We start from the raw sequence: 27326 nt of genomic DNA on the forward strand, positions 1-27326 counted from the left end.
CATGTTGCATGAAAATTATCCTGTGATAAAAAGTTCACTTTCTGATGCAAATAGAATAATTTACCTTTTTTCAATTTATATTTTATACCTACACCATTCTAGATGAAGGATTAATAACCCTGCCAAAGAAAAATACAGCTGTGTGGTTGTACAGTCAAATCTGAATCCACAGTTCGAAAAGGGAAAATATTAAAGCTGGCAAACAAATAAAATCTTTAAAAGAAAAAAAGAGAGGGTGGGGAGAGTCCCTGGCTGGCTCAGCAGTCAGTAGAGCGTGCGACTCTTGACCTCAGCCTACATACACGCTGCCAGCACAGAGCCCCATGCAAGCCTTGATCTCATGAACCATGAGATCGTGACCTGAGCTGAAATCAAGAGTTGGTTGCTTAACTAACTGAGCCACTCGGGCACCCCCCAAAAATAAAACCCTAAAGAAAAAACTGGCCAACGTACCCTACCACTACTTATTCCTTTCTTTTCTTTTTAAGTGAGAGAGGGCAAGGTGGAGGAGAGGAGCAGAGGGAGAGAAAGAGAATCCCAAGGTCCTCGCTCAGCATGGAGCCCATCGCAGGGATCAGTTCCACAATCCTGGGATCACAACCCACGCCAAAATCAAGAGCTGAACACTCAACCGACTAAGTCATCCAGCTGCCCCTGACTTATTCTTACTAAAGCCAACAGGCCAACTTCACAAAGACCTTGAGGGGTGCAGAGCCTGGCACCAGTAGGGTTCAGTCTCTCTCTGCTGAAGGAGTGATGGGTTAGAATCTCAGACCACAGAGATGAAGGTCATTTCTTCCTCTCCTTGACTTTCTGGAGTTGAGAGTTGAAGCAATATTGAAAAATAACCGCCTAGAATAGATGAAGCTACCGAAATGAAACTTCGATTTCTTCTGGAAAACCACACTTAGTCCAGCTGGTATGGGTGCCAACTGCAGAAAGGTTACATTGCCAGAAACTTCTCTTTTATTTTGTAGAAACTTCTCTTGTAACGTGCCTTCCTACCTAGAAGTGCCCAGCCTGCCCAGCTGTGAGTATACTGACCTCAGGATCCACTGGATAAAAATAAAGCGTTTGGGAGCCTCCCAGGAGACTTGGTAATAGTGAAACAAGCCTGTTGTTGTGCTGTTTATGAATCGATACCTTTGTACACAGAACGACCTGCTTCGCCTTTTGTCCTAGTACCAAAAATGCTGCTAACCCCACAGCTTCATAACATAGTTTTGGGTGACCTCCAGGGGAGAATTTCCTGTTTTGATAATGGAAATTAGAACAATGCACTTCACAGGGGAATCAATACTAATAACTGTTGTGACTTCCATCGAGGAAGAAGAAAATATGCCACTGTACTTCCTATCATCCCTTTTTCCTAATTTGCTTTTGTAACATGAATTTTAAGTTTAGGAAATATGTGAAGCTGGTATTTTTGTGTTTGACGCTGGTGTTTATGAAGTGTCGTGCTCCTTTACTCCTTACGTTGTATAATTTGAATGCAGCAAATGAATAAAAGTCCCTTACTGGCTGAATATACAACATACGGAGGGATTTTTGTTTGTTTTCCTGTTTAGGGGACAAATGTGATAAGAGGCGTGGGTTCTCCTTGATGACCAAGGTAGAGACTGAGCCAGAGGGATGATTTACGGTCATCTGCTTGATCAGAGGTCATCTGCTTTCTCTTTCCGCCACCCTGAGGGTCTCTGCACAGGGTGGAAGGAAGCGTTTCCTCAGGGTCAGCGTGCATGGTAGTGGTAGGATTGCTGATTTTCTTGTTTTGTTTTGTTTATTTGCTTGTTTTTAAGATTGCTGTTTTTCTTACCCCAACCTCTGCTTCACTTCTGGCCGAGCCCAGAGGCCACTATATTGTGAAACGGGCTCCTTTAACATTTACTTCTGGGTGTCATAGGACGTCCCCTCCACCGCCGTGCTCCTGCCCGCTCCCACAGGCCTCATGATCTGAAACATCCTCCACGGCTTCCACGCAGCTGTGAGGATGTCCAGTGTCTGCCTCTGAAATCTGTATCTAGTTTACCAGGTAAACTCGTGCCGCTTGAGCTTCGTACTGCCAACACTTCCTGTGTGCTGGGTGTGTGTGAGTCCTAAAGAAACGAGGCACAGTTGGGTGCTGTGTAAATGATAAACCCAAGGCCTGATCAAAGCCTGTGCCCCTCACGTCTTTGTGTCTTATGTAGCACACTACTTTTTTTTTTTTTTTTTTTTTTTTTTTTATTTTTCAAAGTCTATTTTGAGAGAGAAAATCCCATTCAGACTCCGCACAGTTACTGCCAAACCTGACTTAGGGCTCGAACCCGTGAACTGTGAGATCATCATCTGAGCCCAAATCAAGAGTTGGGCACTCAACTGACTGAGACACCCTGAGGCACCCTGTAACATACTACTCCTCAAAGAATAAAGTTTTAGCCAAATCCTTTTTTTAAAAAATTAATGTTTATTTTTGAGCGAGAGACAGAGTGCAAGAAGGGGAGGGCAGAGAGAGAGAGAGACAGAATCTGAAGCAGGCTTTAGGCTCCAAGCTGTCAGCACAGAGCCCAGTGTGGGCTCTGAACCGTGACATCATGAGCTGAAGTTGGACCCTTAACCACCGGAGCCTCCCAGGCGCCCCTTTTAGCCAGATCTTGACATTTTCACCCATCTAAGTGGAGGAGTACAAATAAATAAAACTTTAACCATAGGGTAATCTGATGGTGATGTGTGCTGTGTTCTGTCTACACAGAAGGACTAAGTGGAACCCGCCCGATGTTAGCCAAGTGCTTGGAATAGGGACAGTGAATACCCAGAGGGAGGAGGTGATAGTCACAGTTCACTTTCTTTTCAGAATTGTATTTAAATCCAAGTTAATTAACATACGGTGTAATAATGGTTTCAGGAGTAGAATTCAGTGATTCGTCACTTACCTACGACACCCAGTGCTCATCCCAGCAAGTGCCCTCCTTAATGCCCATCGCCCTACCCACCTCCCCTCCAGCAACCCTCAGATGGTTCTCTGTGTTTAAGAGTTTCATGGTTTGCCTCCCTCTCTGTTTTTATCCTATTTTTCTTCCCTTCTCCTGTATTCATCTGTTGTGTTTCTTAAATTCCACGTAGGAGTATACGATATTTGTCTTTCTCTGACTGACTTATTTCACTTAGTATACTACCCTCCAGTTCCATCCATGTTGTTGCAAATGGACTCTTTATTGCCGAGTCATGTTCCACTGTGTATATATGCCACAACTTCTCAGTTGATGGACATTTGGGCTCTTCCCATACTTTGGCTGTTGTTGATAGTGCTGCTATAAATATTGGGGTGCATGTGCCCCTTTGAATCAGCATCTTCGTATCCTTTGGATAAATTCCTAGTAGTGCAATTGTTGGGTCGTAGGGTAGCTCTATTTTTAATTTTCTGAAGAACCTCCATACTGTTTTCCAGAGTGGCTGCACCGGTTTGCATTCCCACCAGCAGTGCAAAAGTGTTCCCCTTTCTCCGTATCCTCGACAACATCTGTTGTTTCAGAGTTGTTCATTTTAGTGTAGTTTGCTTTTAATCAGCAAAAGAAAAAGAAAGAAAGAAAGAAACCGCCCAGATGCCCATTCCAGCACCATAGTGCAACCCTGTAGCACTGTTGCAAGACAGAGCAGAAGCTTCTGTTTCAGAGGCGGGTTTCGCACCAGTCAGTTGACTGGGGCAGGGTGGGGCCGTTGGCTCTCAGAATCTCTTCCTGTAAAATAATGCAGTGATCTCTGGGGACCTTCCAGCTCTGAAATGCGATTGACCCAGTGGAGAGCTGCCACCTGTCCCTTCTCTTGTGCGTGAGCAGGAAGCATTTCTGGGAACACTGTTAAGACGTGAAGTGCCAAGGGGAGCACACAAGTTCAGGACCATCTCTGCCACCAGGTTGCCCACAGTTAGGAGGTGAGAAAAACGAGACTACGTTTTGAGCATCAGCAAGCATCCAGAATCCCTCCTGATGGTTTCCTCAAAACGAGCACACTAGGGCCCTGCAGGACAGGAAACCAGGATGGAAGACGTTCCCGAGGGAGCTCCTTATACTATAAATTACTTGTTATTTATCTGAAGTCCAAGGAGTCCTATTTCTGTTCTGCTTTTTGGGCTTTTGTTTTTCCAACCTTGGGAGGAACAACCTATGAGGAGGTACAGAGAATAGGCATGACATTGGTATAACAATTATACTAAGGGCTTGCAGGAGGACCAGAGAAGCAGAGGAAGGTCAAGGAAGAAAGGAGGGATTTTTTTGTAAAAATCATTTGCCCAGGGCACTAGGCTGGCTCAGCTGGAGGAGCATGTGACTCTTGACCCTGGAGTCATGAGTTTGCGCCCCCTCTGCGTATAGAGATTACTTAAATAACTAAAACTTTAAAAAATAAATAGGGACACCTGGGCGGTTCAGTCTGTTAAGCGTCTGACTTCAGCTCAGGTCATGATCTCACAGTCTGTGAGTTCGAGCCCCACGTCGGGCTCTGTGCTGACAGTTCAGAGCTTGGAGCCTGCTTCGGATTTTGTGTCTCCCTCTCTCTCTCTGCTCCTCCCCACTTACACTCTGTCTCTCTCTTTCAAAAGTAAATAAACATTAAACAAAATTTTTTTAATAAAGAAGTCAGGGTTGCGTGAGTGGCTCAGTCTGTTAAGCGTCTGACTCTTGATCTTGGCTCAGGTCATGATCACGTGGTTTGTTAGATCGAGCCCCACGTGGGGCTTTCACGCTCACAGCGGGGAGCCTGCTTGGGGTTCTCTCTCTGCTTTTCCCCCACTGGCACCCACTCTGTCTCTCTCCGAATAAATAAACATAAAAAAAATAATTAAAATTTTCTCAGAATAAAAAATAAAATATCACTTGTTCTGTTCAGTCTTCCCCAGGGTCTCGGGAACAACGGCTGAATGGAAAATCAGTGAGAATGAGTGAGAGCCCCAGATTTTGATGGCCTCGCTGGCATCATTCACTCTGCAGCACAGCACAGAAGAGGGGGGCCCACTGGGATTTGTGTGTCTCAGCTCGTGGAGGCAAAGCCCCAGGTACCTTCTTCAAGGTAGATTCTTGGCATCCAAAGTTTCTCTTGATTAATAGGCTTTAAAATAGGGCAGCTAAAAGCATCAGTGTCACCAAAGCTGAAAACCTGAGATTCTGGCCACACAGGTCTTACTGAAAGAGGAGCACTCCTGGGGCCCCTGGGTGGCTCAGTCCGTTAAGCGTCCGACTTTGGCTCAGGTCATGATCTTGCAGTTGGTGAGTCCAAGCCCCGAGTCGGGCTCTGTGCTGACAGCTCAGAGCCTGGAGCCTGCTCCAGATTCTGTGTGTGTCTCTCTCTCTGCCCCTCCCCTGCTGACGCTCTGTTTCTCTCTTCTTCAAGGGAAAAAAAAAAAAAAAAAAAAGTAGCACTCCTGAAGTAGTATTTTATTTAACGTTTGCTAAGTAGCCTCAGCAAGTTAAACACACTCAGAACTGAACTATCATTAGCTCTTCTGTCCTCAAACAGGTTTAAAGAGGCAAATAAGTTACTTAGGGAGATAAGAGTAACTTAATTTTATTTATTTTCTATGTCAGGGTATTTTCCACTGAAGCTCAGCTCCAGGTGGTCTGAACAATAAGGATACTTACACCCAGAAGTACAGACAGAAGGCAGGATCCGGGGTGCACGGGTGCAGTGACCCAGTGGTGTCATCGGGGACCCAGGGTCTTTCCATTCCTTTACTCTGTAGGGCACAGTGTCCTAAGTCTGGTGTTCCTCGAGTTGTAGAACAAGACTTCCTTGTCCACGTTCAAAACTGGAGAAAGGCGGGCTCCCCAGGGCTTTGTAAAACCAAAGAAACAGCTTTCCCAACAGACCTATCAAACTTACCAGTATATATCCTTGGCTGAATCAAATTCATTGAAACCTGCTTGTCCTTAAAACCAATCACTGTCAAAGGAGCTAGGGTTTCTGTGATTGCCTTAACCTTAAACTCAGCCAGATCTTATGCTGGGCCCGGGCCAAGCTCCCTGATGGCAGTGCTTCCCTGCCCTAGGGAGTGGAAATACGGATGGCATGAAGTGTCCACAGTGTCCACGCCACTCTTTGTTGAACCAGTACCAGACTCCATTGGGACGTGAGTAGATACACTGCAGGTGCCCATCATTGATTCCCATCCATTTGGGTTTTTTTTTAAGTTTATTTATTTTGAGAGAGACAGACACAGCATAAGTGGGGGAGGAGCAGAGAGAGAGGGAGAAGGGGGGAGAGAGAGAGAGAGAGAGAGAGAGAGAGTGTCTCAAGTAGGCTCTGTGCTGCCAGCTCAGAGTCTGATGCGGGGCTGGAACCCATGAAGCCGAGAGATCATATCCTGACCCAAAACAGTAAGACTCTTAACCAACTGAGCCCCCCACACCCCCCCGCCATCTGTTTCTGTCAAGGTGGAGCAGTGTTGGTACACAGGTTGAGGACCCCATCTTGGCTATGATTTTATGATTTACTTTGACAATATCAAATGAAGGAAAGAAAGGGCTCAAATTGGCTAAATAAATTCCACCTCTCTTTCCAGAGATAACTTTTGGTCCTCATTCAGAAGAAAGATCTTAGAATTATGGAGGAGTGCGGTGCCTGGGTGGTTAAGCATTGACATCGGCTTAGGTCACGATCTCACAGTTCATGAGTGTGAGCCCCACATCGGGTTCTCTGCTGTCATTGCAGAGCCTGCTTTGGATCCTCTGTCCCCGTCTCTCCGATGCTCTCTCTCTCTCTCAAAAGTAAATAAATTTTAAAAAAAAAGGATTGTGGAGGAGAAAATTACTCTCTATCCCATGGCCAAGCCTATGTCCACTTCAACTGAAGTTCAACTCTATCCATGCTAGATGGCCCTTGCTCAAGTTGGCCAAAAGCCATACCAACCAGCACAAATGCTAAAATTATTAGTAGTTATTTCTGTGACTTTCATTTTCAGGCCAACATTTAGAACAATACAATTTTTAGGGTAGGAAGTAAGTTATGACTTCTTCGTGTCCTGTGCCCTTAGTTTTCTGGAATTTAAACAGGCTTCATGCTCCAGAAATCTGGTCAGAGTTCATAGTGCCGTGCCCTTTAAATGGCAAGATATAGCTAATCCCAGGCTTTGGAATCAGCCTGCCACATTCCACCGAGGGAATCGATGTCTTACAGTAGGAGAATCACCAGTCTTATTCTGGGCAAGGCAGCGCCACTCTGGCTTCTCAGTAAAAATGACATTTCTCTTTCGGAAAAGGTCGTAGTCATTCAGCCAACATTTATGGAGCACTCGCCCTACGGATGCTCTAGAGGCAAATGAGATGAACATGGTCTCTGCCCTTGACATTTGAATGAAAAGTCAATTAACAAACCAAGAAAAGATAACTGTGGGTTATGATAATTATGAAGGAAGTAGAAGAGATGTGATGCAGAGTAAATGGATAGCAGAAGTATATCAGAAGGCTGTTCTGGAAAGATGACTCTTAGAGATTAAAAAAAAAAAATTTTTTTTTAATGCTTATTTATTTTTGAAAGGGAGACAGAGCGCAAGTGGGGCAGAGAGAGAGGGAGACACAGAATCTGAAGCAGGCTCCAGGCTCTGAGCTGTCAGCGCAGAGCCGGATGTGGAGCTCAAACCCACGAACTGTGAGATCATGACGTGAGCCGAAGTCGGATGCTTGACTGACTGAACCACCCAGGTGCCCCCAACTCGTAGGAATTTTTGAAGAGAGTCAAGTATTTTTTTTGTCCAAGTTCTAAACCAACTGAAAAATAAGATGAAAAAAGCAACAGATGAATGAAAATAGCATCTTTTTAAAAATTCAAAAAAAGATTTTTTTTTACTTTATTTATTTTGAGAGAGAGAGAGAGAGAGAGAGAGAGAGAATCCCAAGCTAGCAGTGGAGAGCCTGATGTAGGACTCGATCTCAAGAGTCAGACACTCAACCAACTGAGCCATCCAGGTGCCTCTCTTTAAAAAAATTTTTTTGTTGTTGTTAAGTACCCTGTATGCCCAACATGGGCTTGAACTCATCACCCCAACATCAAGAGCCACATCCTCCACCAACTGAGCCGAGTGGGCACCCTGAAAATAGCATCTTAATGACTGAGAAAGTCTGGGAAAAGTTCGGGGTTGGGGGCTCCTGGGTGGCTTGGTTGATTAACCATCCGACTTCGGCTCAGGTGATGATCTCACGGCTCATGGTTAAGCCCTGCGTTAGACTCTGTGCTGACAGCTCAGAGACTGGAGCCTGCTTCGGATTCTGTGTCTCCCTTCGGATTCTGTGTCTCCCTTCGGATTCTGTGTCTGCCCCCCCTCTGCTCGCGTTCTGTCTCTCTGTCTCAAAGAGAAATAAGCATTTTAAAAAATTTTTAAAAAAGGTTCGGAGTTGAAGCTTGGTGTGAAGGTCAGAGCAGAATAGGTAACCGTGACGAATTATGTGTTGTCCAAGATGCAATGTTACAAGATCTCCCATCCCACTTGCTCTTCTTAAAATGTGACTGTGAGAAACGAGGTCTGCGTTTGTTCCCTTTGGATTTGGGTAAGCCTGTGACCCTGCTGGAAATGATGTTATGTAACTTTTGAGACTAGGTCATAAGACAGTACAGCATCTTACTGGTTCTCTTGGGATGCTCTCTCTTAGAGCCCAGCCACCCATGCTGTGGGGGAGCCAAAACAGCCCATGGACGGACCCCCACGGAAAGGAGCCTGGCTCCCAGCCACACAGATAGCCAGCACTCATTTGCCAGCCGTGAGAGTGAGCCGTTTTGGAGGTGTCTTCTCCCACTCTGCCAACTGGAGTCGTTACCCCAGCTGATGCTACGTGGAGCCCGGATCAGCCATCCTCTGTGAGCTATACCCAAATTGCAGATTAATGAGGAAATTAATTATTTTTTGTTATTTTTTAAGCCATTAAGTTTGATTGGGGGCAAAAATAACCTATACACTAACTCCCCCAGTCTAGACTTTGGACCAGTCTACCAGGGAGAAGAAAAAAAATTGAGATACCCTGTGTTTAAAGTGTTTGATAGATGAACTCTACCTTAGTAGAGAAAGAATGGTTCAGTGACTGTGGTTCCTAAGGCAAGCCACACATTCTCGTTTTCCAGGAATTTTTCCACTTCTAGCAGTGAAAATCCCAGGTGTTGGGCATTCCTTCAGTCCTGGGGAAGCCGGGATGGGTGGTCACCCTAGTTGCCCCCAAGCAGAGAACTGTTCCGCTTCCAGGAGAATGAAGTAGGTTTGGAAAGAGGCCAGGTGTTTAGGAGAAATTCCTCTTAGTGGAGAGCATGATTAGAAAGGACTGTTGTGCTAATTGAATGACCTCGGGCAAATTCTCTTTGTCTCAGTTTTTGTCTCCGTCAAATGGACATAATAAAGTAACTACTGGAGAAGTAGGATTTTGTGACAAATGGTAATATACATAGTAAGCACTCAATAAATATTAACTATTGATATATTTGAGTGTGGGGCACCTGGGTGTCTCAGTCAGTAGAACATGGCGACTCTTGATCCTGGGGTTATAAGTTTGAGCCCTACATAGGGAGATTACTTAAAAATAAAATCTTAAAAAAAAAAAATACATGGGTGAGGTCATAAATGGATTTCTAAATCTTCGAGCCAGCCTATATAGATGGTGTTTGTGGCTAATATTGTAGGTTAGCCTACATTCCCAACCCCCTTCTCTTTTGCCTTTCTCTACTGTCAAGACTGAAGAGATGTGAGATTCCTTAGACTCCCTTGCAATTAGAAGTGGCATGTGACATGGGGCGCCTGGGTGGCTCAGCCCACCTCCGACTCTTGATTTTGGCTCAGGTCAAGATTTCATGGTTTGTGGGTTCGAGCCCCACATGGGCCTCTGTGCTGATAGCTCAGAACTTGCTTGGAATTCTCTCTCTCCCTCTTTCTCTGCCCCTCTCCCACTCATTCTGTCTCTCTCTCTCTCCCCCCACCCCACCTCAAAATAAATAAACATTAAAAAAAGAAAAGGAAAAGAAGTGGGATGTGACACAGATTTGGCCAATGAGTGTAAACAAATCTGATGAAGGGATAATGGCAGGTGCACTTTCTTTGTCAGCTTGAATGTAGATGTCCTGGCTGGAAACCCAGCAGCCAACTCTTGACGGTAGGCTTAAAAGGCCAGGTGCCACTTCCCTGGCCTGGAGTTGCCAGGTCATCACCAGCAACTTGTCACCCCAGGTTGGCTTGATAAGGTAAAGAAGATAAGCCTCTCTGTTTACGGAGACCGCTAGAGCTGGGTTTATTGACCTGCCATTTGCAGCCCAAACACTAATTAATGCCGTGAGTTGGAAGGAGATGCCCTTGGTCATTACCACGTAGCAGAGAAAGAAGTGTGGTTGGGAACACTGTCTGGGGCGCGCCTGGGTTTAGGGTTCAAGAGGAAGAGGAGCAGGAGCGGGGAGGCCCGGGGACGCAGGAGTGTCCGCGAGCACAGAAAAGCGCGGCGCAACGGGCTGGGGACCAAGAGGCGCGTCCCCCGCTCCCGCTCCGCACGGCTCCTCCTCCTCGCGCTGCTGTCCCCACCGCGGCCCGCCCCCCGCCCCGCCCCGCCCCGGCCCCGCAGATGGGCCGAGGCCCCGCCGCCCGCCGGCCACTGTCGCCCTGCCCCGCCATGCCCGCCGACCTCAGCGGCACCTGGAACCTGCTCAGCAGCGACAACTTCGACGGCTACATGCTGGCCTTAGGTAGGACGGGAGGGGCGGCCCCGCCTGGCCTCGCTGTCCCCCGTCCCCCTGACCCCCGCCCTGCCACCCCCACCCCGTCCTCGGGCCTCCGTACCCCCACCCCGCCCCCGTCTCTTCGTCTCCGGGTCCTCTGGTCCCCGTAGCCCCCGTCCTCCATCTTTTCGTCCTCTGTCCCCTGGTACCACGCCCCCCACCCCCTCTCCCACCGCCCCCCTTGTATTCGCGTCTCCCCATCCCGTGTCACTACCTCGGACCATCCTTTGTCCCCACCCCCATCTCCTGGTCCTGACATCTCCCCGTCTCCCCATCCCCGCCCCCCTCCCCCCACCGCCCCGTGCATCGTCCGTCCCCACATCCCACTTCTGTCACCCCTCGTCCCCTGGTCCTTCCTTCTCCCCGTCGCCCGTCCCTCCCCACTATGCACCCGTCAGTCGCTACCGGCCCTGCGGTCAAGGCTCCTGCCCCACCAGGGACACCTGGGTCGCCGGGCACCTCGCAAGGGGACTTGGGGGCACGATGGGATGCTCTGCCGCGGGGCTCTGGGCAGCCGTCTCTGCGCTTCCTGGAGCCCGGTGGCTCTGCCAGGGAGGTCGCCACCCTCCGGGTGGGGGCAGCTCCAGGCGCGCTCGGGTGCACGAGGTGCCCCCGCCCGGTGACTCTGGCGCCCTCTCGAGTTGGGGAATCGCCTTGGGAATCTTTAGTTTCCTGACTCCCTTCTCCCCCCCAGGGCTTGAGTGGGGACAAGAAACCCAGACCCCTTAGAAGCCACTCCTCTCGGCCCCTAGGACACAGTGCCAACCCCGAGGACTATCGTGGGTGCCCGGAGGGGTCGCTTCTTTGCCCCCTGCCCGGCTTCCCAGCGCTTAAAGGACAGCCTGGTCTGCACGGAGGAAGGGGGACTCTGTGGCCACCAGGGGGGTGGCGGGGGTCTGACCCATGTCCTTGCTTCCCAGAACGTTTGAAGAATGTACCCCACCCTTGGTGGTTAGAAGGCCTCCCTTCCTTACCCAGTCCCAGTTTGTCCTGCCCTGAGTCTCATTCTTCAGATTTGGTGGGTGGAGCCCTGCGTGCCCAGTGCTTTCTCCTGAATGACACCAATCAGTGGCACTTTTGACAGACGGTCTCCAGCTGCTGGAAGTATGGGGACCAGGTGTTTCCTCTGGCTTCTTCTCATTATTTGACACTGGGTCTCAGTTTTTTCCATCTGTAAATTGAAAGAGAGGGGTCCAGTTTTGGTTTTTTTCCTTTAAAAAATGGTGGTAAAATATACAAAACATAAAATTGGGCATTTTAACCATTTAGAAATGTACAGTTCCGTGGCTCCAGCGTGTTTTTAAGATTTCCGTGCCTTCGGTGGATTTCTCTCCTCCCTTCCCACCTTGAGTAGGGACGTCTGGAGCTTCTCAAGCTAAGTCTGATTCAGAAGGACACAAAATGCTGTCCCGAAGGGAAGGAGTCTTTTCTCCTCATCCCATTTTAGGTCCATTGCCTGGGGCCCCTGTGAATTAGGCTAACAGAAGACAGATTAACAAGCGGAAGTTAGTTAACACCTGCCTGGTGAAGACACAATGCCGGCACTCAGTGCGGAGTGGCTGGAACTTGAGCGCAGCAATAGAGCATCTTAGCCGGCCGAGAACTAACAAAATAAGGGCTGGTTGGGAAGGTTTGTTATGATTCTTCTGGTGCTCTCTCCAGGTTGGCCAGAGTCTAGAGTCGCCTCCCTGACTTGCGTCCGTCCGTCAGGAACAGTGAGGGACGGGGGACAACTTTACGAAAGTAGGTCCTGCTTTGGGGCCAGTGGCGGGGGTCGGGGGGGGGGGGAGGGCAGAGAGCTTTTCTTCTGTCAGCGTCTTCCCAGCCGTCTGCAGTTCAATATAATAATCAATGTGCCGAAGTGGTGTATTTGGGGGTGGTATGTTCTGCTACCCTTCAACCCGAATCTCATTGCCTTTCTGTTTCCAACTTCCAAGAAGGAATTAACGCTTATTCTTCCCAAAGGCGGTAGGTCCTGATGGTTTCCTTGTCTCTCCACTTGCCAAATTAGGGGAGGCATGTGACCATAAGCACTTTCTTCCCTGATCTATCTGGCTCGTATCTGGTTTACTTGTGTGGAGGATAAAGTGTTAAATATCAGGTGATGGCTTTGAACTTTGCCTTGCTGTATACTTTGTTTCTGGCAATTTCCATGGCTTTTGGAGCAAACTTCTGAGACCAAACGGAATGGAGTCGGCCATCCATGCAAGTGTGGGAAGACATCTTGAGCTAATCCATCTGGTATCACAAAGCAGGCTTCTTTTTTTCTTTTATTTATTTTGAGAGAGAGAGCAAGTGGGGAAGGGGCAGAGAGCAAGAGGAGAGCGAGAGAGAGGGAGAGAGAGAGAATCCCAAGCAGACTCCACACCACCAGGACAGAGCCTGATGTGGAGCTCAAACCCACGAACCGTGAGATCATGCCCTGGACTGAAGTCAGACGCTTAACTGACTGAGCCACCCAGGCGCCCCACAAAGCAGCCTTTTCAGTGTTGCAGTTAGTGTTTTTCAAATATGTGTTAGTCCATCGTTCACCTGTCCCCACACTGTCTTGCTTGTCTAACTTGTTTTTCCCATGATGTCAATACAGGCTTAACAATTATCTGCCACTGTATTAGATCCTAGGGGCTAACAGAGGCTGTTTATTTATTTCCGTGACTTACATTTATTTATCATCCAACTCACAAGCCATGGAGATTGAGTCAGCATCCTGCCTCACAACCCCTTTTCTTCCTTTGGGTTCAGGTTCCAGAAAGATACTGGATCCAGACAACACACTTAACTCTTACTTGCAATCTCTTTTCCACAAGAAATGTGAGTGTGCTAAGGATTTCTGGAATTGAGAGGCTACTTGATGTAACAGAACAGCTAAGCGGAAACCCAGATAACTTAGCCGTTGATAGTTGGTAATAGAATCAAAGTTACATAACCCCTGGGGCGCCTGGGTGGCTCAGTCGGTTAAGCATTAAGCATCTGACTTCAGCTCAGGTCACGATCTCACAACCCGGCTGTGAGTTCCAGCCTCGAGTCAGGCTCTGTGATGACAGCTTGGAGGCTGGAGCCTGCTTCGGATTCCGTGTCTCCCTCTCTCTCTGCCCCTCCCCTGCTCGTGCGCTCGCTCGCTCTCTCTCTCTCTCTCAAAAATAAATAAACATTAAAAAAAAAAGTTACATAATCCCTGAGTTCCTTTACTTTCTTCATTTGTTAAGCAAGGTAGCTGGACCAGATCTGATATTCTAGGTATCTAAATTACAAACCGAGATATCTCTTAGCATTTTATACAGTAGCTGAAATCAGACTTAAAACTTATTGCCAGTTCCTAACGAGCTGAGAAGAAAATGATTTGGCCACATTGCTACCCGTATGTCAACACTCTCTTCTGCCTTCCGTGTGTAAAGAACATGGACTCCAGGGTCAACCCGTTTCCCCCCCTGGGCAGATTAGGGGCTCAGGACCAGATGGGTGTAGGGTTTTGTTTCTCTAGAACTAGCAGGATTTTCTTAGCCCACAGATTCTGTGCCTCACCCTGGATCCCAGACCTACGGAATCAGAATCTGCATTTAACCGGATTCTCAGGTGATTCAGATGCAAATTAAAATTTAAGAAATAGGGCTCTTTGATGCATCAAGTCGTCATTAGGACAACTGCAGAAGGTAGGTAGGTAGGACAACTGTGCAGGTCCCCTTATATGAGGATTTTATATATAATATATATATATACACACACAGTACAGAATTGTAAATATATATATATATACACACACAGTACAGAATTGTTCATCTATTTTCTTTTCCTTATGATTTTCTTGCTAACATCATCTTTTCTCTAGCTTACTTTATTGTAGGAATACAGCATATAATACACATAACATACAAAATGTGTATTATTTATTTATGTTATTGGGAAGGCTTCCGGTCAACAGGAGACTATTGGTAGTGAAGGCTTGGGGGAGTCAAAAGTTAGATGAGGATTTTTCAACTGAGTGCTCAGGTCCCGGGATAGGAACACCCCAACCCCTGGACTGTTCAACTGTGCCGTAAAACCGATTGTCCCTATTTATGTATATTCTTTTTTTTTTTTTTTTTTTTAATTTTTTTTTTTTTAACGTTTATTTATTTTTGAGACAGAGAGAGACAGAGCATGAACGGCGGAGGGTCAGAGAGAGGGAGACACAGAATCTGAAACAGGCTCCAGGCTCTGAGCTGTCAGCACAGAGCCCGATGCGGGGCTCGAACTCACGGACCGTGAGATCATGACCTGAGCCGAAGTCGGCCGCCCAACCGACTGAGCCACCCAGGCGCCCCCCTATTTATGTATATTCTAATGCCAACCTATGCGGAAGTGTTCAGACCTTTCCTGAGGACTTTTGCCTCTGCTAATGGCAAGCTAATTTATTTATACTAACTCTCTCAAAGAAGACAGATAAATTAAGCTAGACCAAATGTATATGTATATTTTAAAACTTCTTAGGGAACATCAGAGAGCTACCAGAATAATGACGAATTATCATGCTGAGGTCTAGGAAAGAAGAATCCGGAGAGGCGAGCCCAGCACTTAGGACGGTTCCTACCTCAGGCTGTTTGGGAGATTCAGCTGCAGTTTGGGGAGCTTCATGGATCGGTGGAGGGGGCAAGAGTGGGAGTCCTGAGTCGGTCAAGGGTGGACACTCTGTAAACACCCTCCTCTGGGTAGGATTCCGTACCTGAGGAGTAAGGGAGACCTGGAGGTAAATAGCTTTTGAATAGACTAGTGTTTCACTTTGAATCGTCTTGGTGGTCCAGAAAAATCTCAAGACCTGAACTTGAATTAAAGTGCTTTCAGATAGGGGCACCTGGGTGGCTCAGTTGGTTGGGAGTCCAACCCTTGATTTCGGCTCAGGTCAGGATCCCAGGGTCAGGGGATCGAGCCCCACGTTGGGCTCCATGCTGAGCGTGGAGCCTGCTTAAGATTCTCAATATCTCGGGGCGCCTGGGTGGCGCAGTCGGTTAAGCGTCCGACTTCAGCTCAGGTCATGATCTCGCGCTCCGTGAGTTCAAGCCCCGCGTCGGGCTCTGTGCTGACAGCTCGGAGCCTGGAGCCTGTTTCAGATTCTGTGTCTCCCTCTCTCTGACCCTCCCCCGTTCATGCTCTGTCTCTCTCTGTCTCAAAAGATAAATAAACGTTAAAAAAAAAAAAAAAAAAGATTCTCAATATCTCTCTCTCTCTCTCTCTCTCTCCCTCTCCCCCTCCCCCCTCCCTCCCTCCCTCCACCCCTCCCCCACTTGTGCTCTCTCTCTTAGAAAAAAAGTACTTCCAGGTAGCTAGTGGCCTTAAAAGCAATTTAAAAACAAAAAACCCTCTTTGGAGGAAGAGAACATCATGCAAGTTCTTGAATTGTTTGTACAGAAACAATGCCCAGTAAATAATCACAGTTAGACAACTACCTGAGGAGATAAAAACCCATGACAGGAAAACTCTGGGAGGTGTTGGATAATGTCTGTGTGCGGTGATCGAGGTGATGGGACCGTGAATGTTTGCTTGAGTCCAAACACGTTAAATTGCACATATTAGATATGTACTGTTCTTTGTACATATCTTTATATGTATGTAAAGAACATATGTATATGTTCTTTATACCTCAACAAAGCTGCCAAGAGATAAAAAGACCCCAATAGCAAGGATCAATAGAAACACCAAACAATAGAAATGGTGTCTCCAGATGCCAGGATTATCAGAAATAGACTATGAAGCAGTTACGCTGAGCTTAATTTTGGCAAGGACCCAGAATCCATATGAAGGTAACAGAACAGAGTTGAAAAAAGAAACAAATAGAAATTCTAGAGTTGAAAAATACCAAGTGAACTTAGAAACTTGGTTTGCAAACCCTGTTCTTCAAATTCCTTTGTATGTCCCATGTTTTCAGAGATCAGGATGTTCCTATCCTCCATTATAGAGAGGGCACCTCTCATGTGAGGGTCTTAGGACTGGCCTCAGGGAAAAATCAGAAAGTTCTTCTAGCACAAACCATTCCTCAAATTCGTTCAACTTGAACTATTCAGTATGCCAAGCTACCATATTTTGGGGTAATGTGACCTGAACCCCATCAAGAACAGTTTCTGCTCGGGATAATGAAAAAGTTCTGGAATTGGATAATGGTGGTGGTTGTACAACATTATGAATATATTTAACACCATGGAATTGTATGCCTAAAAATAGGTAAAATGATACATTTTATGTTATGTATATTTTATCACAACAGAAAAGTTGTACTGCAAGGAGTCTTCAGTAGAAAACCCACAATAAGTCCTACATTACATTTTTAAAAAATTACAGGGGTGCCTGGGTGGCTTAGTGGGTTAAGCGTCCGACTTCAGCTCAGGTCATGATCTCACCGTTCGTGAGTTCAAGCCCCAGGTTGGGCTCTGGGCTGACAGCTTGGAGCCTGGAGCCTGCTTCAGATTCTGTGTCTCCCTCTCCCTCTCTGCCCCTCCCCAGCTTGCACTCTGTCTCTGTCTCTCAAAAATAAATAAGCATTAAAAATTATTTTTAAAAACTAAGGCTCATTTTAAATTCAGTTGTTTGAATTGATTAATAAGTACATTTTGTGAATTAGCATTCTCTCCTAACATAGCCATGTCTTATGACTTTACAGAATGAACTAAAACATGTTTGTTAAAGACAGAGGTTTATGGTCAGGCAACTAAAGATAGCTCCTATAATAAAAACCAGAGGACCCTTATTACTTTTGTTTTTGATGGGAGAAATATCCACCCAGGAAATCTGTCCCTTTTGACAAAAAACAGAGCTTGAGATCTCTGTCCTGGCTGAATAATGAACTTAACAAAGTGCTTAGTAAACTATACAATGTCTTAACATTTAGATTCTTTTAAAAAATAAGCACATAGCACACGGAAGGGATTTATGACACAGAACTGGAATAATCAAGGTGCTTTTGGGTTCGAGAAGATTGTTTTTAATTTTCCTTTGATTGGAGCAGATTCTCTTCTTAAAGGGAAACTTTGATTCTTCTGTTTTCACCTTCCTTGGTTATAAATTCCTAAGTACAGCGACTGCGCATTTAGAACTTTGATCTCTCTACCCCTACTCCCACCCCCAGTAAAGTGTATTTAAATATGTCATTTCCCTGGGTGCCTGGGTGGCTCAGTCAGTTGAGCATCCGTCGCTTGATTTCAGCTCAGGTCATGATCTCATGGTTGGTGGGATCGAGCTCTGCGTAGGTCCCTGCCCTGAAAGGGCAGAGCCTGCTTGGGATTCTCTCTCTCTCTCTCTCTCTCTCTCTCTCTCTCTGCCCCTCCCCCGTGCGCGCGCGTGCTCCCGCACGTGCATGCGCGCGCGCACACACACACACACACACTCTCTCTCTCTCTCTCTCTCTCTCTCTCTCTCACTCAATAAACATTAAAAAAATAATTAATAGGGGCGCCTGGGTGGCGCAGTCGGTTAAGCGTCCGACTTCAGCCAGGTCACGATCTCGCGGTCTGTGAGTTCGAGCCCCGCGTCGGGCTCTGGGCTGATGGCTCGGAGCCTGGAGCCTGTTTCCGATTCTGTGTCTCCCTCTCTCTCTGCCCCTCCCCCGTTCATGCTCTGTCTTTCTCTGTCCAAAAATAAATAAAAAACGTTGAAAAAAAAATTTAAAAAAATAATAATTAATAAAAATAAGTATGTCTTTGGCCTAGAGAGAGGGAAGGGTGGTGCCACAGCTTTAAGAAAGTGTGTCCCTCAGGGCACCTGGGTGGCTCAGTCAGTTGCATGTCTGACTCGATTTCAGTTCAGGTCATGATCCTGGGGTCGTGGGATCTAGCCCTGTGTCAGGCTCCCTCCTGAGTGTGGAGCCTGGTTGGGATTCTCTGTCTCCCTCTGCCTCTCTCCCCTGCTTGAACTCTCTCTCTCTCTTAAAAAAAAAAAAGAAAAAAAAAGTACGTCTCTTCTTAAAGCTACTGTTCAACAAGCTCCAAGAATCTTCTCCAGCATTTAAAAAAAATTTTTTTTTAACATTCATTCATTTTTGAGAGACAGAGAAACAGAATGCAAGCAGGGGTGGGGTAGAGAGAGAGGGAGACACAGAATCCAAAGCAGGCTCCAGGCTCTGAGCTGTCAGCACAGAGCCTGACGCGGGGCTTGAGCTCATGATCCTGAGATCAAGAGACACATGCTCTACCAACTGACCCAGCCAAGCATCCCTTGAAGATTTTAACTTACTATTAAAGATTTTATATTATTTAACTTACTATTTTTTAATTTTTAAAAAATGTTTACTTATTTTTTTTTTAACATTTATTCATTTTTGAGAGTGAGAGAGACAGAGCATGAGCAGAGGAGGGCCAGAGAGAGAGGGAGACACAGAATCAGAAGCAGGCTCCAGGCTCTGAGCTGTCAGCCCAGAGCCCGACGCGGGGCTTGAACTCATGGACTGTGAGATCATGACCTGAGCCGAAGTCGGACGCCCAACCGACTGAGCTACCCAGGCGCCCCAGAAAAATGGTTACTTATTTTTGAGAGAGACAGAGAGTGTGTGAGAGGTGGAGCGGCAGAGAGAGAGACAGAGGATCCCAAGCAGGTCCATGCTGACAGCAGTGAGTCTGATGTGGGGCTCGAACTCTCGATCTGCAAGATCATGACCTGAGCGGAAGTCAGACGCTTAACTGACTGAGCCACCCAAGCGCCCCTAAAGATTTTATTTTTAAGTAATCTCTACACCCAACTTGGGGCTTACAGGTTTTAAAACCATAACTGATGTAAAGTAATAACCTAAAGTTTGTTTTTTATTTGGTTGGTTAAGTTGGTTTTGTTTGACTTACACGATGGTGTTTAAGGAAAGTCAGCAATAACTTTTAAATTTGGCTTGGTCTTTTTAATAATGAGATAAATATTTTTTAAGGGTTTAGCCTTAATACTTAAATGTAAAAAAAAAAAGAAAAAAAAAGTTTCTTGGGCACCTGGCTGGCTCACTTGGTAGAGAAAACAACTCTTCATCTCAGGGTTGTGAGTTCAAGCCCCATGTTGATTGGACAGATTACTTAAAAATTGAAAAAAAAAAAAGGTTTTCTCAAAATAAGGACATTTATCTTTTATTTGGAGTTTAGAAATACTGCAGGGGCCCTGCTCATTGCTTGGCCAATTTTCCTGGACTGGAAATGATGTGTGAAGCCCCGAGTAGCAGTTCATGTCAGATAAAAATGAATCTGTTAGGCAAACAGGTTAAAACAGGGGTTGGTGTCTTGCTGGCTTAGTCAGTGGAGCGTGAGACTCTTGATATCGGAGTGGTGAGTTCGAGCTCCACGTTGGGTGTAGCGATTACTTAAAACTAAAATCCTTAGGGGCGCCCGGGTGGCTCAGTCAGTTGAGCGACCGACTTCGGCTCAGGTCATCATCTCACGGCTCGGGAGTTCGAGCCCCGCGTCGGGCTCTGTGCTGACAGCCCGGAGACTGGAGCCTGCTTCAGATTCTGTGTCTCCCTCTCTCTCTCTGCCCCAACCTACTTGCATTCTGTCTCTGTCTCTCTCAAAAATAAATGAACATTAAAAAAAAAAAAATTAAAAAAAAACCCCTAAAGTCCCTAATGGAGCTCTTGGCTCACCACTTCGGTGTCCGACTCTTGATTTCAGCTCAGGTTACCATCTCACGCTCGTGAAATCTAGCCCCAAGTCGGGCTCTGCATTGGGCATGGAGCCTGCTTGAGATTCTCTTTCTCCTTCTCCCTCTGCCTCTCCCTCTCTCTCTGTTTCTGGGGTACCTGGGTGGCTCAGTGGTTAAGGGTCCGGCTTTGGCTCAGGTCATGGCCTCGTGGTTCATGGGTTCAAGTACTGCATCAGGGTCTGTGCTGACAGCATGGAGCCTGCTTGAGATATATTCTCTCTCTCTCTCTCTCTCTCTCTCTCCCTCCCTCCCTCCTCTCTCTGCTCTCGAAATAAATAAACTTTAAAATAAGTAAACATTAAAAAAATCTTTAAAACAAATAGGGGTCAGCTCAGGGGGCACCTGACTGGTGCGGTCGATAGAGCCTGCAACTCTTGATCTCTGGGTTTTAAGTCTGAGCCCCGTGTTGGATGTAGAGGTTACTGTAAAAATTTTAAAAGATAGAACCAAATGGGGCGCCTGGGTGGCTCAGTCAGTTAAGCGGCCGACTTCAGCTCAGGTCATGATCTCGCGGTCCGTGAGTTCAAGCCCCGCGTCGGGCTCTGTGCTGACAGCTCAGAGCCTGGAGCCTGTTTCAGATTCTGTGTCTCCCTCTCTCTGACCCTCCCCCGTTCATGCTCTGTCTCCCTCTGTCTCAAAAATAAATGTTAAAAAAAAAAAAATCTTTGAAAAAAAAAAAGATAGAACCAAACTACCTCCAATGAGGCACGTAACTCTCTTAAATGAAGATTCCCGGACATTTGTTTTACATAATAGGACAATCCTGACATGGGAGAACCATGTCCTATGTCTCATAGAAATGGTAGGTGATGAGCCGGCATCCAGTGGTGGCTCTCTGCCAGGGAGACCATGTCACCTGCTCCTAACAGTCCAGTGACACCCATCTGACTTCATTTTCTCTGAGTTAGAGCCCAGTGGTTCTTATGGTACCCCCACATTTCGTCTCAAGTTCCTCCCCCCTCCTTATTCTCCCTCATTATGCTCCAGCCACCCCAGGCTCCTGGTGGTTCCTGAACCCATCTGCACATCCTTGCGGGTGTCCCTGGGCTCCCTGGGACCTCTCCTGGCTGAAGTGTCACCTGGCTGTCCTAGTTTAAAAAAAAAAAAAATTAACATTTATTCACTTTTGAGAGACAGAGCATGAGTAGGGGAGGGGCAGAGAGAGAGGGAGACACAGAATCCGAAGCGGGCTCCGGGCTCCGAGCTGTCAGCACAGAGCCTGACACGGGGCTGGAAGCCACGGGACCATTGGCGAGATCGTGACCTGAGCTGAAGTCAGAAGCTTAACCAACTGAGCCACCCGGGCGCCCCCTGGCTACTCTAGTTAAAATAGCAACAGTTGCCAGGCTGGCTCAGTCAGTAGAACCTGTGACTCTTGGTCACAGGGTCATGAATTCGAGCCCCGTGTCAGACACAGGTTATTTAATAAATAAATAAATGAAATGGCAACAGTTACTTCTAGCTACATAATGTGCTCAAAGCTGCTACCAGGAAAACGGAGTTCGAGTCCACTGTCTGTCAAAACCTGGAGCTTCTCAGCATTCCGTGTTTCTGTGTGTGGCTCTGTTTTAAGGTTTATTAACGATTTCCAAATGTACGATACTGTATGCATGAGTGCATGGCTTTTGACTTTTGTGTGTGTGTGTTGTTCAGACACTGTTCAAATGCTGTCTTAAAGTGTAAATACAGGGGCGCCTGGGTGGCTCATTCAGTTGAGCATCCCACTTAGGGTCAGGTCATGATCTCATGGTTTGTGGGTTCAAGCCCCACCTCGGGCTTTGTGTTGACAGCTCAGAGCTTGGAGCCCACTTCAGATTCTGTCTCTCTCTCTCTCTCTCTCTCTCTGCTCCTCCCCCACTTGTGTTCTCTCTCTCTCTCTCTCAAAAATGAATAAATAAACTTAAAAAAAAAAAAGTGTAAATACAGGGGCGCCTGGGTGGCCCAGTCACTTAAGCATCTGATTCTTGGTTTCAGCTCAGATCACAATCTCAGAGTTTGTGAGTTTGAACCCCATGTCAGACTCCATGCTGACTGCACGGAGCCTGCTTAGGATTCTCTCTCTCCCTCTCTCTGCCCCTCCCCTGCTCATGCTCTCAAAATAAACTGCAATTTCAAAAAGTGTAAATACATAAAGCAGACAAAGGCAGAGTTGCTGTGTTTGAGTTTGGGCTGGGACCTGAGCCCTGTCCCCTTGGCTTCTGTGTCCTCTTGCCAGCCCCTGGGGGAGCTCCTGGAATGGCTTCTTCCAGGCCCAGCTGCAAATCCGTAACCCAAGGCACGGCCCACCAATGACTCTTCCCTGAAGGCTGGTCAAGCTTTTTTTTTTTTTTAATATATTTTTGAGAGAGAGAGAGAGGCAGAGAGACAGAGAATCCTAAGCAGGCCCCACACTGCCAGTGCAGAGGCTGACATGGGGCTTGAACTCACGAACAGAGGAGAGGCAGAGAGAGAGAGAGAGGGAGAGAGGGAGAGAGAGAGGGAGAGAGGGAGAGAGGGAGAGAGAATCCCAAGCAGACTCCACACTGTCAGCACAGAGCCCGTTGCGGGGCTCTAACTCATGAACCAGGAGATCATGACCTGAGCCAGAACCAAGAATCCCACACTCAACCAACAGAGCCACCCAGGTGCCCCTTGGTCAAGCTTTTTAATCAAGCCTCTAGATGGAGCTTTGCCAGGATAACTCCCTACAGATCCAATTTTGGCAACAAACGGCATTGAAATCGTAAAAGAAACATTAGCTATGAAATACAGTGGTTTGGAGGGCAGCTGCCAAACCCTTCGCTTTTGCGTCTCGAGTGAATGTTGAGATTTTTTTTCTTTTTTAAAAATTATTTTTAAGGTATTGACTTTGCCACTCGTAAGATAGCCAAGTTGCTGAAGCCACAGAAAGTGATTGAGCAAAATGGGAATTCTTTTACCATCCACACATACAGCAGCCTGAGGAACTACCTTGTTACGTTTAAAGTTGGAGAAGAATTTGAGGAAGAGAATAAAGGCCTGGATAACAGGAAATGCAAGGTAAAAGAATTCAAGTGATAACCTAGGCCCTTGATTTGGCGAGATTAACTCAGCGTCCTACTTAGTACCACTTTGAGGACACTGCCAGAGCAAGCCAGCATTTTCTCCCCTCTCTCACGCAGAGCCTGGTCACCTGGGACAGTGACAGACTCACCTGCGTCCAGAAGGGGGAAAAGAAGAACAGAGGCTGGACCCATTGGATCGAAGGGGACAAACTCCACCTGGTGATTGCCACCTTTCATTCTTATGATACAATATTAAAGCACGACAGCAACCCCACCATTCTAATCCACCATTTGGGTTTTGTTTTTTTTTTTTTTAATGTTTGTTTATTTTGGTAGGGGAGGGGCACAGAGAGGGAGAGGGAGAGAATCCCGAGCAGGTTCTATGCTCATCGCAGAGCCCAATGCGGGGCTTGATCCCACAACCCTGGGATCATGACCTGAGCATATATACATACATATACATATATATATATATACAATAAGGGAGCTACTGGCTGCTTAATATTCCATCAGGTCGGTGAATTATCATTTTTGGAAAACATTTCCTTAATTTCAGTGTCCAGGGTATTGTTTCAGGGTGTTTTCTGCTACTGCTTTTTTTTTTTTTAAGTTTATTTTTATTTAGAGAGAGAGATAGAGAACAAGCGGGAGAGGGGCAGAGAGAGAGGGAGACAGAATCCCAAGCAGGTTCCCCACCGTCAGCTCAGAGCCTGATGCGAGGTCTAACTCACAAACTGTGAGATCACGACCTGAGCCAAAGTCAAGAGTCGGATGCTTAATGGACTGGGCCGCCCAGACGCCCCTGCTGTTGCTTAAATTCACGTAAATAGAGCTTTTTTGCATCCATGGGTTTATTTCCTTCGGAAGAATTCACAGAGAGGATCGTGGTCAGAGGCACACACATCGTTGCCTCTTGCTACCTCATTGCCTTACTTCCAGAAGAGTGTGTCAATCGCCAATGCCCCCAGCACTCCATGAACGGGCAAGTTCTAGCTCAAGCTATTCAGTAATTTCTAAATATAATTTAGAAGGCATAAAATTGTATATCAAGGATTGATCATGGCTTTGTAAATGAGAATTGCTTCCTGCTATATATATTATAATCGCTGACATTTCTTGAGTGACGACTTTGTGCTCAACTACTGTGCTAAATAAATCCTTGCGTGTGTTATCTCACTTGGTCTTTAAGACAGTCCTGTGAAAGGGACTCTATTTTTCCCATTTACAAATGAAGAGATTCAGATTTAGAAACTCTCCATGGCTGGTGAGTAGCGAGTCAAATCCAGGGCTGACAAAAATGTGTGCTTTCAACTCTATGCCTCTTTGCCTTAATGTATGTGAGATCTTGGCCAGAACCGTGGAAACAAAATTAGAGCACTTACGTTAAAGTTAGGTGTGTCTTTGAAGGTCTGGATAGTCTTTGATCGCCCAGACACTGAAGATATTTTGATTCTTGGGGCACCTGGCTGGCTAAGTAGGTAGGAGCAGGTGACTCTTGATCTGGGGGTTGTGAGTTCATGCACCACATTGGGTGTGGAGCTTACTTAAAAAAAAAAAAAAAAAGATATTTTGATTCTAGATTGACAAATCTGACATTCTTCTGACGATAAAATCAAAATTAAGACACTTGCCATCGCAAAAATGTAATATGGAACTACAAAGAAAGACAAATACGTTTGAGGATATAGGTTAGTTGACTGTAAGAGGTAATGTGCAAATTGCATGCATCCTTCCTTGGCATAACTCTGCCCAAGCAGAGGAGAGAAGGGTCCTTGCTCTAAGGACACTCACAGGACAATTCTTACATGCTGTGATAGGACACAGAATCAATATTTGGTCTTGGTATCTGGTTCCTAAAACCCTTGGGATCTCCAGGGTAATGAGTGTCCTCTGTAGGCTAATGAGATGACTGGGGGCCGGGGTCTCCCAGATGGCCGAAGATTTATCAGTCATGCCTACGTAAGGAAACCCCCACAAACACCCCTAAATGAGAAAGGTTGGAGAGCTTCCTAGTTGGTGAAAACATCAACGCACTGGGAGAGTGGGCCCCCTGAAGGGCCCGTGGAAGTTCCGCACACACACCCCCCATCCTGTGTCCTATGCACCTCTCTACTTGGCTGTTCTTGAGTTGTATCCTTTATAATAAAGCTCTCCATAGAGAGAGATAGAGAACAAGCGGGAGAGGGGCAGAGAGAGAGGGAGACAGAATCCCAAGCCGTTTCTGTGAGCCGTTCTAGCAAATTCCTGACCCTGAGGAGAGGGGGTGGGAATCCCCATTTAATAGCTGGGCAGTCAGAAGTTTGGGTGGCTGGGGACTGGGTGTTTGATGTCTAAAGTTGGGGCTGTTTTGGGAGGCCGAGCCCTTAACCTGTGGGGTCTGCACTAGCTCTGGGTCGTCGGTGTCAGAATTGACTTGAATTGTTGGACACCCAGTTGGTGTCACCGAGCTGGAGGAGCAGGGTCGGAAGAGACACCCCAGCCCTGCTGTCAGAAGTGCTGTGAGTGATAATAGTCAATAGCCCACATGCCAACTCATCTTTCTTCTCCCCTTCCCCTTTCCCTAGGAAATGTTCTGTGAAGGCCAAGTGTGCAAACAGACGTTCCAGAGAGCCTGAGCTGTCTCCGTCCCCAGAGCCCACGTGTGACAGCAGCCTTAATGGTGACTCCTCTTCCCAAATGAACAGGTGTTACTCCGTCCGGGTTTGGCGACGGGAACTTGTGGTCGGGGAGACGCCTCACCACCTGTCCCCGAAGCCATTTACTCGGATTGTGGGAAAACTGCTCAGTTTCAATAAACCTGTCCAACGACTCTGACTTTTTCCTTCTAGATGTAGCGTGTGCCATTACTTTAAGAAGTATTTGAAAACCTTCCAGGCGCACCACGGACACACCAATGAACAGGATGTAATTCCGTCTTCAAGGGCTCGTGGGGAAAATGGACAAGCGAGCCCTCTGAACAGCGGTGATCAGCACAGGCAGCCCTGGGAGTCCGGGAGGGGATGGGCCAGTGGTGGCAAGGGGCCACCGGGGAGGGGTGGAGCCCGGAAGCGCAGGTAAGCAGGAAGCATGGGGAAGCCTTCTAGGTGAAAGGCTGGGGTGAGGGGAGGGATGTTTGAAGACCCGAAACGTTGCTTCCCCTGCAGCGTGGGGGTATGTGGGCTGAGTGCGAGAGATGCCACGGGAGCCTGGAAGGCAGGCAGCGGCCCTATCGTGACGACTCTTGAAGGTCGGGTTACAGAGGGAAGATGTGTCCCCCAAAGCGACAGGGTGGCGGTTGCTGGCACTAAGCAGAAGATCTGCACAGCCAGGCTGGCTCACAGAAGGAACTCTGACTACAGTTGGAAGAAGGGGCTTGCAATTCGGGAGGCAGTGCTAGAAAGTGCTGCCGGCAATCCCCGTGTGAGATGGTGAAGGTCAGGAGCACCTGGGGCCCAAGTCTCAAATACAGTGAATGGACTGGGGGCTGGAGAGAAACAGCTAATTATTTACGACACCGAATCCATAGTCCAAGGTGGTGGATGACCTGTAGGGATGATGGAGGAGGAGGAAGATGGCCTGTTTGGGGTTCAGGGAGCTGTAGGAAGGAAGGTCAAGGCCAACTGGAAAGAAGGCAACACAGGGGCGCCAGCACAGGATGGCTCAGTCGGTTAAGCCTCTGGCTCTTGGTTTCAGCTCAGGTCTCATGGTTCGTGGGATCGAGCCCCACCTCGGGCCCTGTGCTTGTTAGTGCGGGGCTTGCTGGGGATTCTCTCTCCTCTCTCTCTGCCCATTCCTCCCTCCCCTTTCTCAAAGTAAATTAATAAGCATTAAAAAAAGAAAGAAGGTAACACAATCAGAAGAATGAGGTCTGGATTTTGAAGTGCTGTGCCCAGTACAAGCCAGGCTGTCAGGAGATGATGTCAAGCATATAAACTATGCATATGGATGAGACTGTGCTGGACATTGTGTGTGTGTGTGTGT

General features: G+C 47.1%; 2 protein-coding genes across 10 annotated transcripts in view; both read left to right on the forward strand.

Moving 5' to 3' along the window:
- The window catches only part of NMNAT1 (nicotinamide nucleotide adenylyltransferase 1), a 51715-nt gene extending 25522 nt beyond the window's left edge, over nucleotides 1–26193 (forward strand). The window contains exons 6-8 of one of the 8 annotated variants that reach the window (XR_006221086.1): nucleotides 4864–5043; nucleotides 6020–6100; nucleotides 8616–8701. Coding sequence is in view for 4 of the 8 variants with exons in the window: in XM_042996173.1 (XP_042852107.1) it covers nucleotides 8616–8789 (174 nt within the window). In the remaining 4 variants the exon portion in view is untranslated. Of the gene's footprint in view, nucleotides 1–488; nucleotides 527–977; nucleotides 1538–4863; nucleotides 5044–6019; nucleotides 6101–8615; nucleotides 8821–23182; nucleotides 23271–25930 lie in introns of those variants that run through there. The other 7 variants (XR_006221087.1, XR_006221085.1, XR_006221084.1 and 4 more) reach the window with 7 other exon arrangements.
- On the forward strand, nucleotides 10558–26193 carry RBP7 (retinol binding protein 7). 2 transcript variants are annotated; one of them, XM_042996180.1, is made up of 5 exons: nucleotides 10558–10677; nucleotides 12373–12453; nucleotides 23183–23361; nucleotides 23484–23585; nucleotides 25931–26193. In XM_042996180.1, the coding sequence occupies exons 1-5, from the start codon at nucleotides 10605–10607 to the stop codon at nucleotides 25979–25981; spliced, it is 486 nt and encodes a 161-aa protein (XP_042852114.1). In that variant the 5' UTR covers nucleotides 10558–10604; the 3' UTR covers nucleotides 25982–26193. The 2 variants fall into 2 exon arrangements, with proteins under 2 accessions (XP_042852114.1, XP_042852115.1); XM_042996181.1 differs by lacking the exon at nucleotides 12373–12453.
- Nucleotides 26194–27326: the final 1133 nt, after the last annotated feature.

Source organism: Panthera tigris, chromosome C1 (assembly GCF_018350195.1).
Source record: "Panthera tigris isolate Pti1 chromosome C1, P.tigris_Pti1_mat1.1, whole genome shotgun sequence".
Classification (NCBI taxonomy): domain Eukaryota; kingdom Metazoa; phylum Chordata; class Mammalia; order Carnivora; family Felidae; genus Panthera; species Panthera tigris.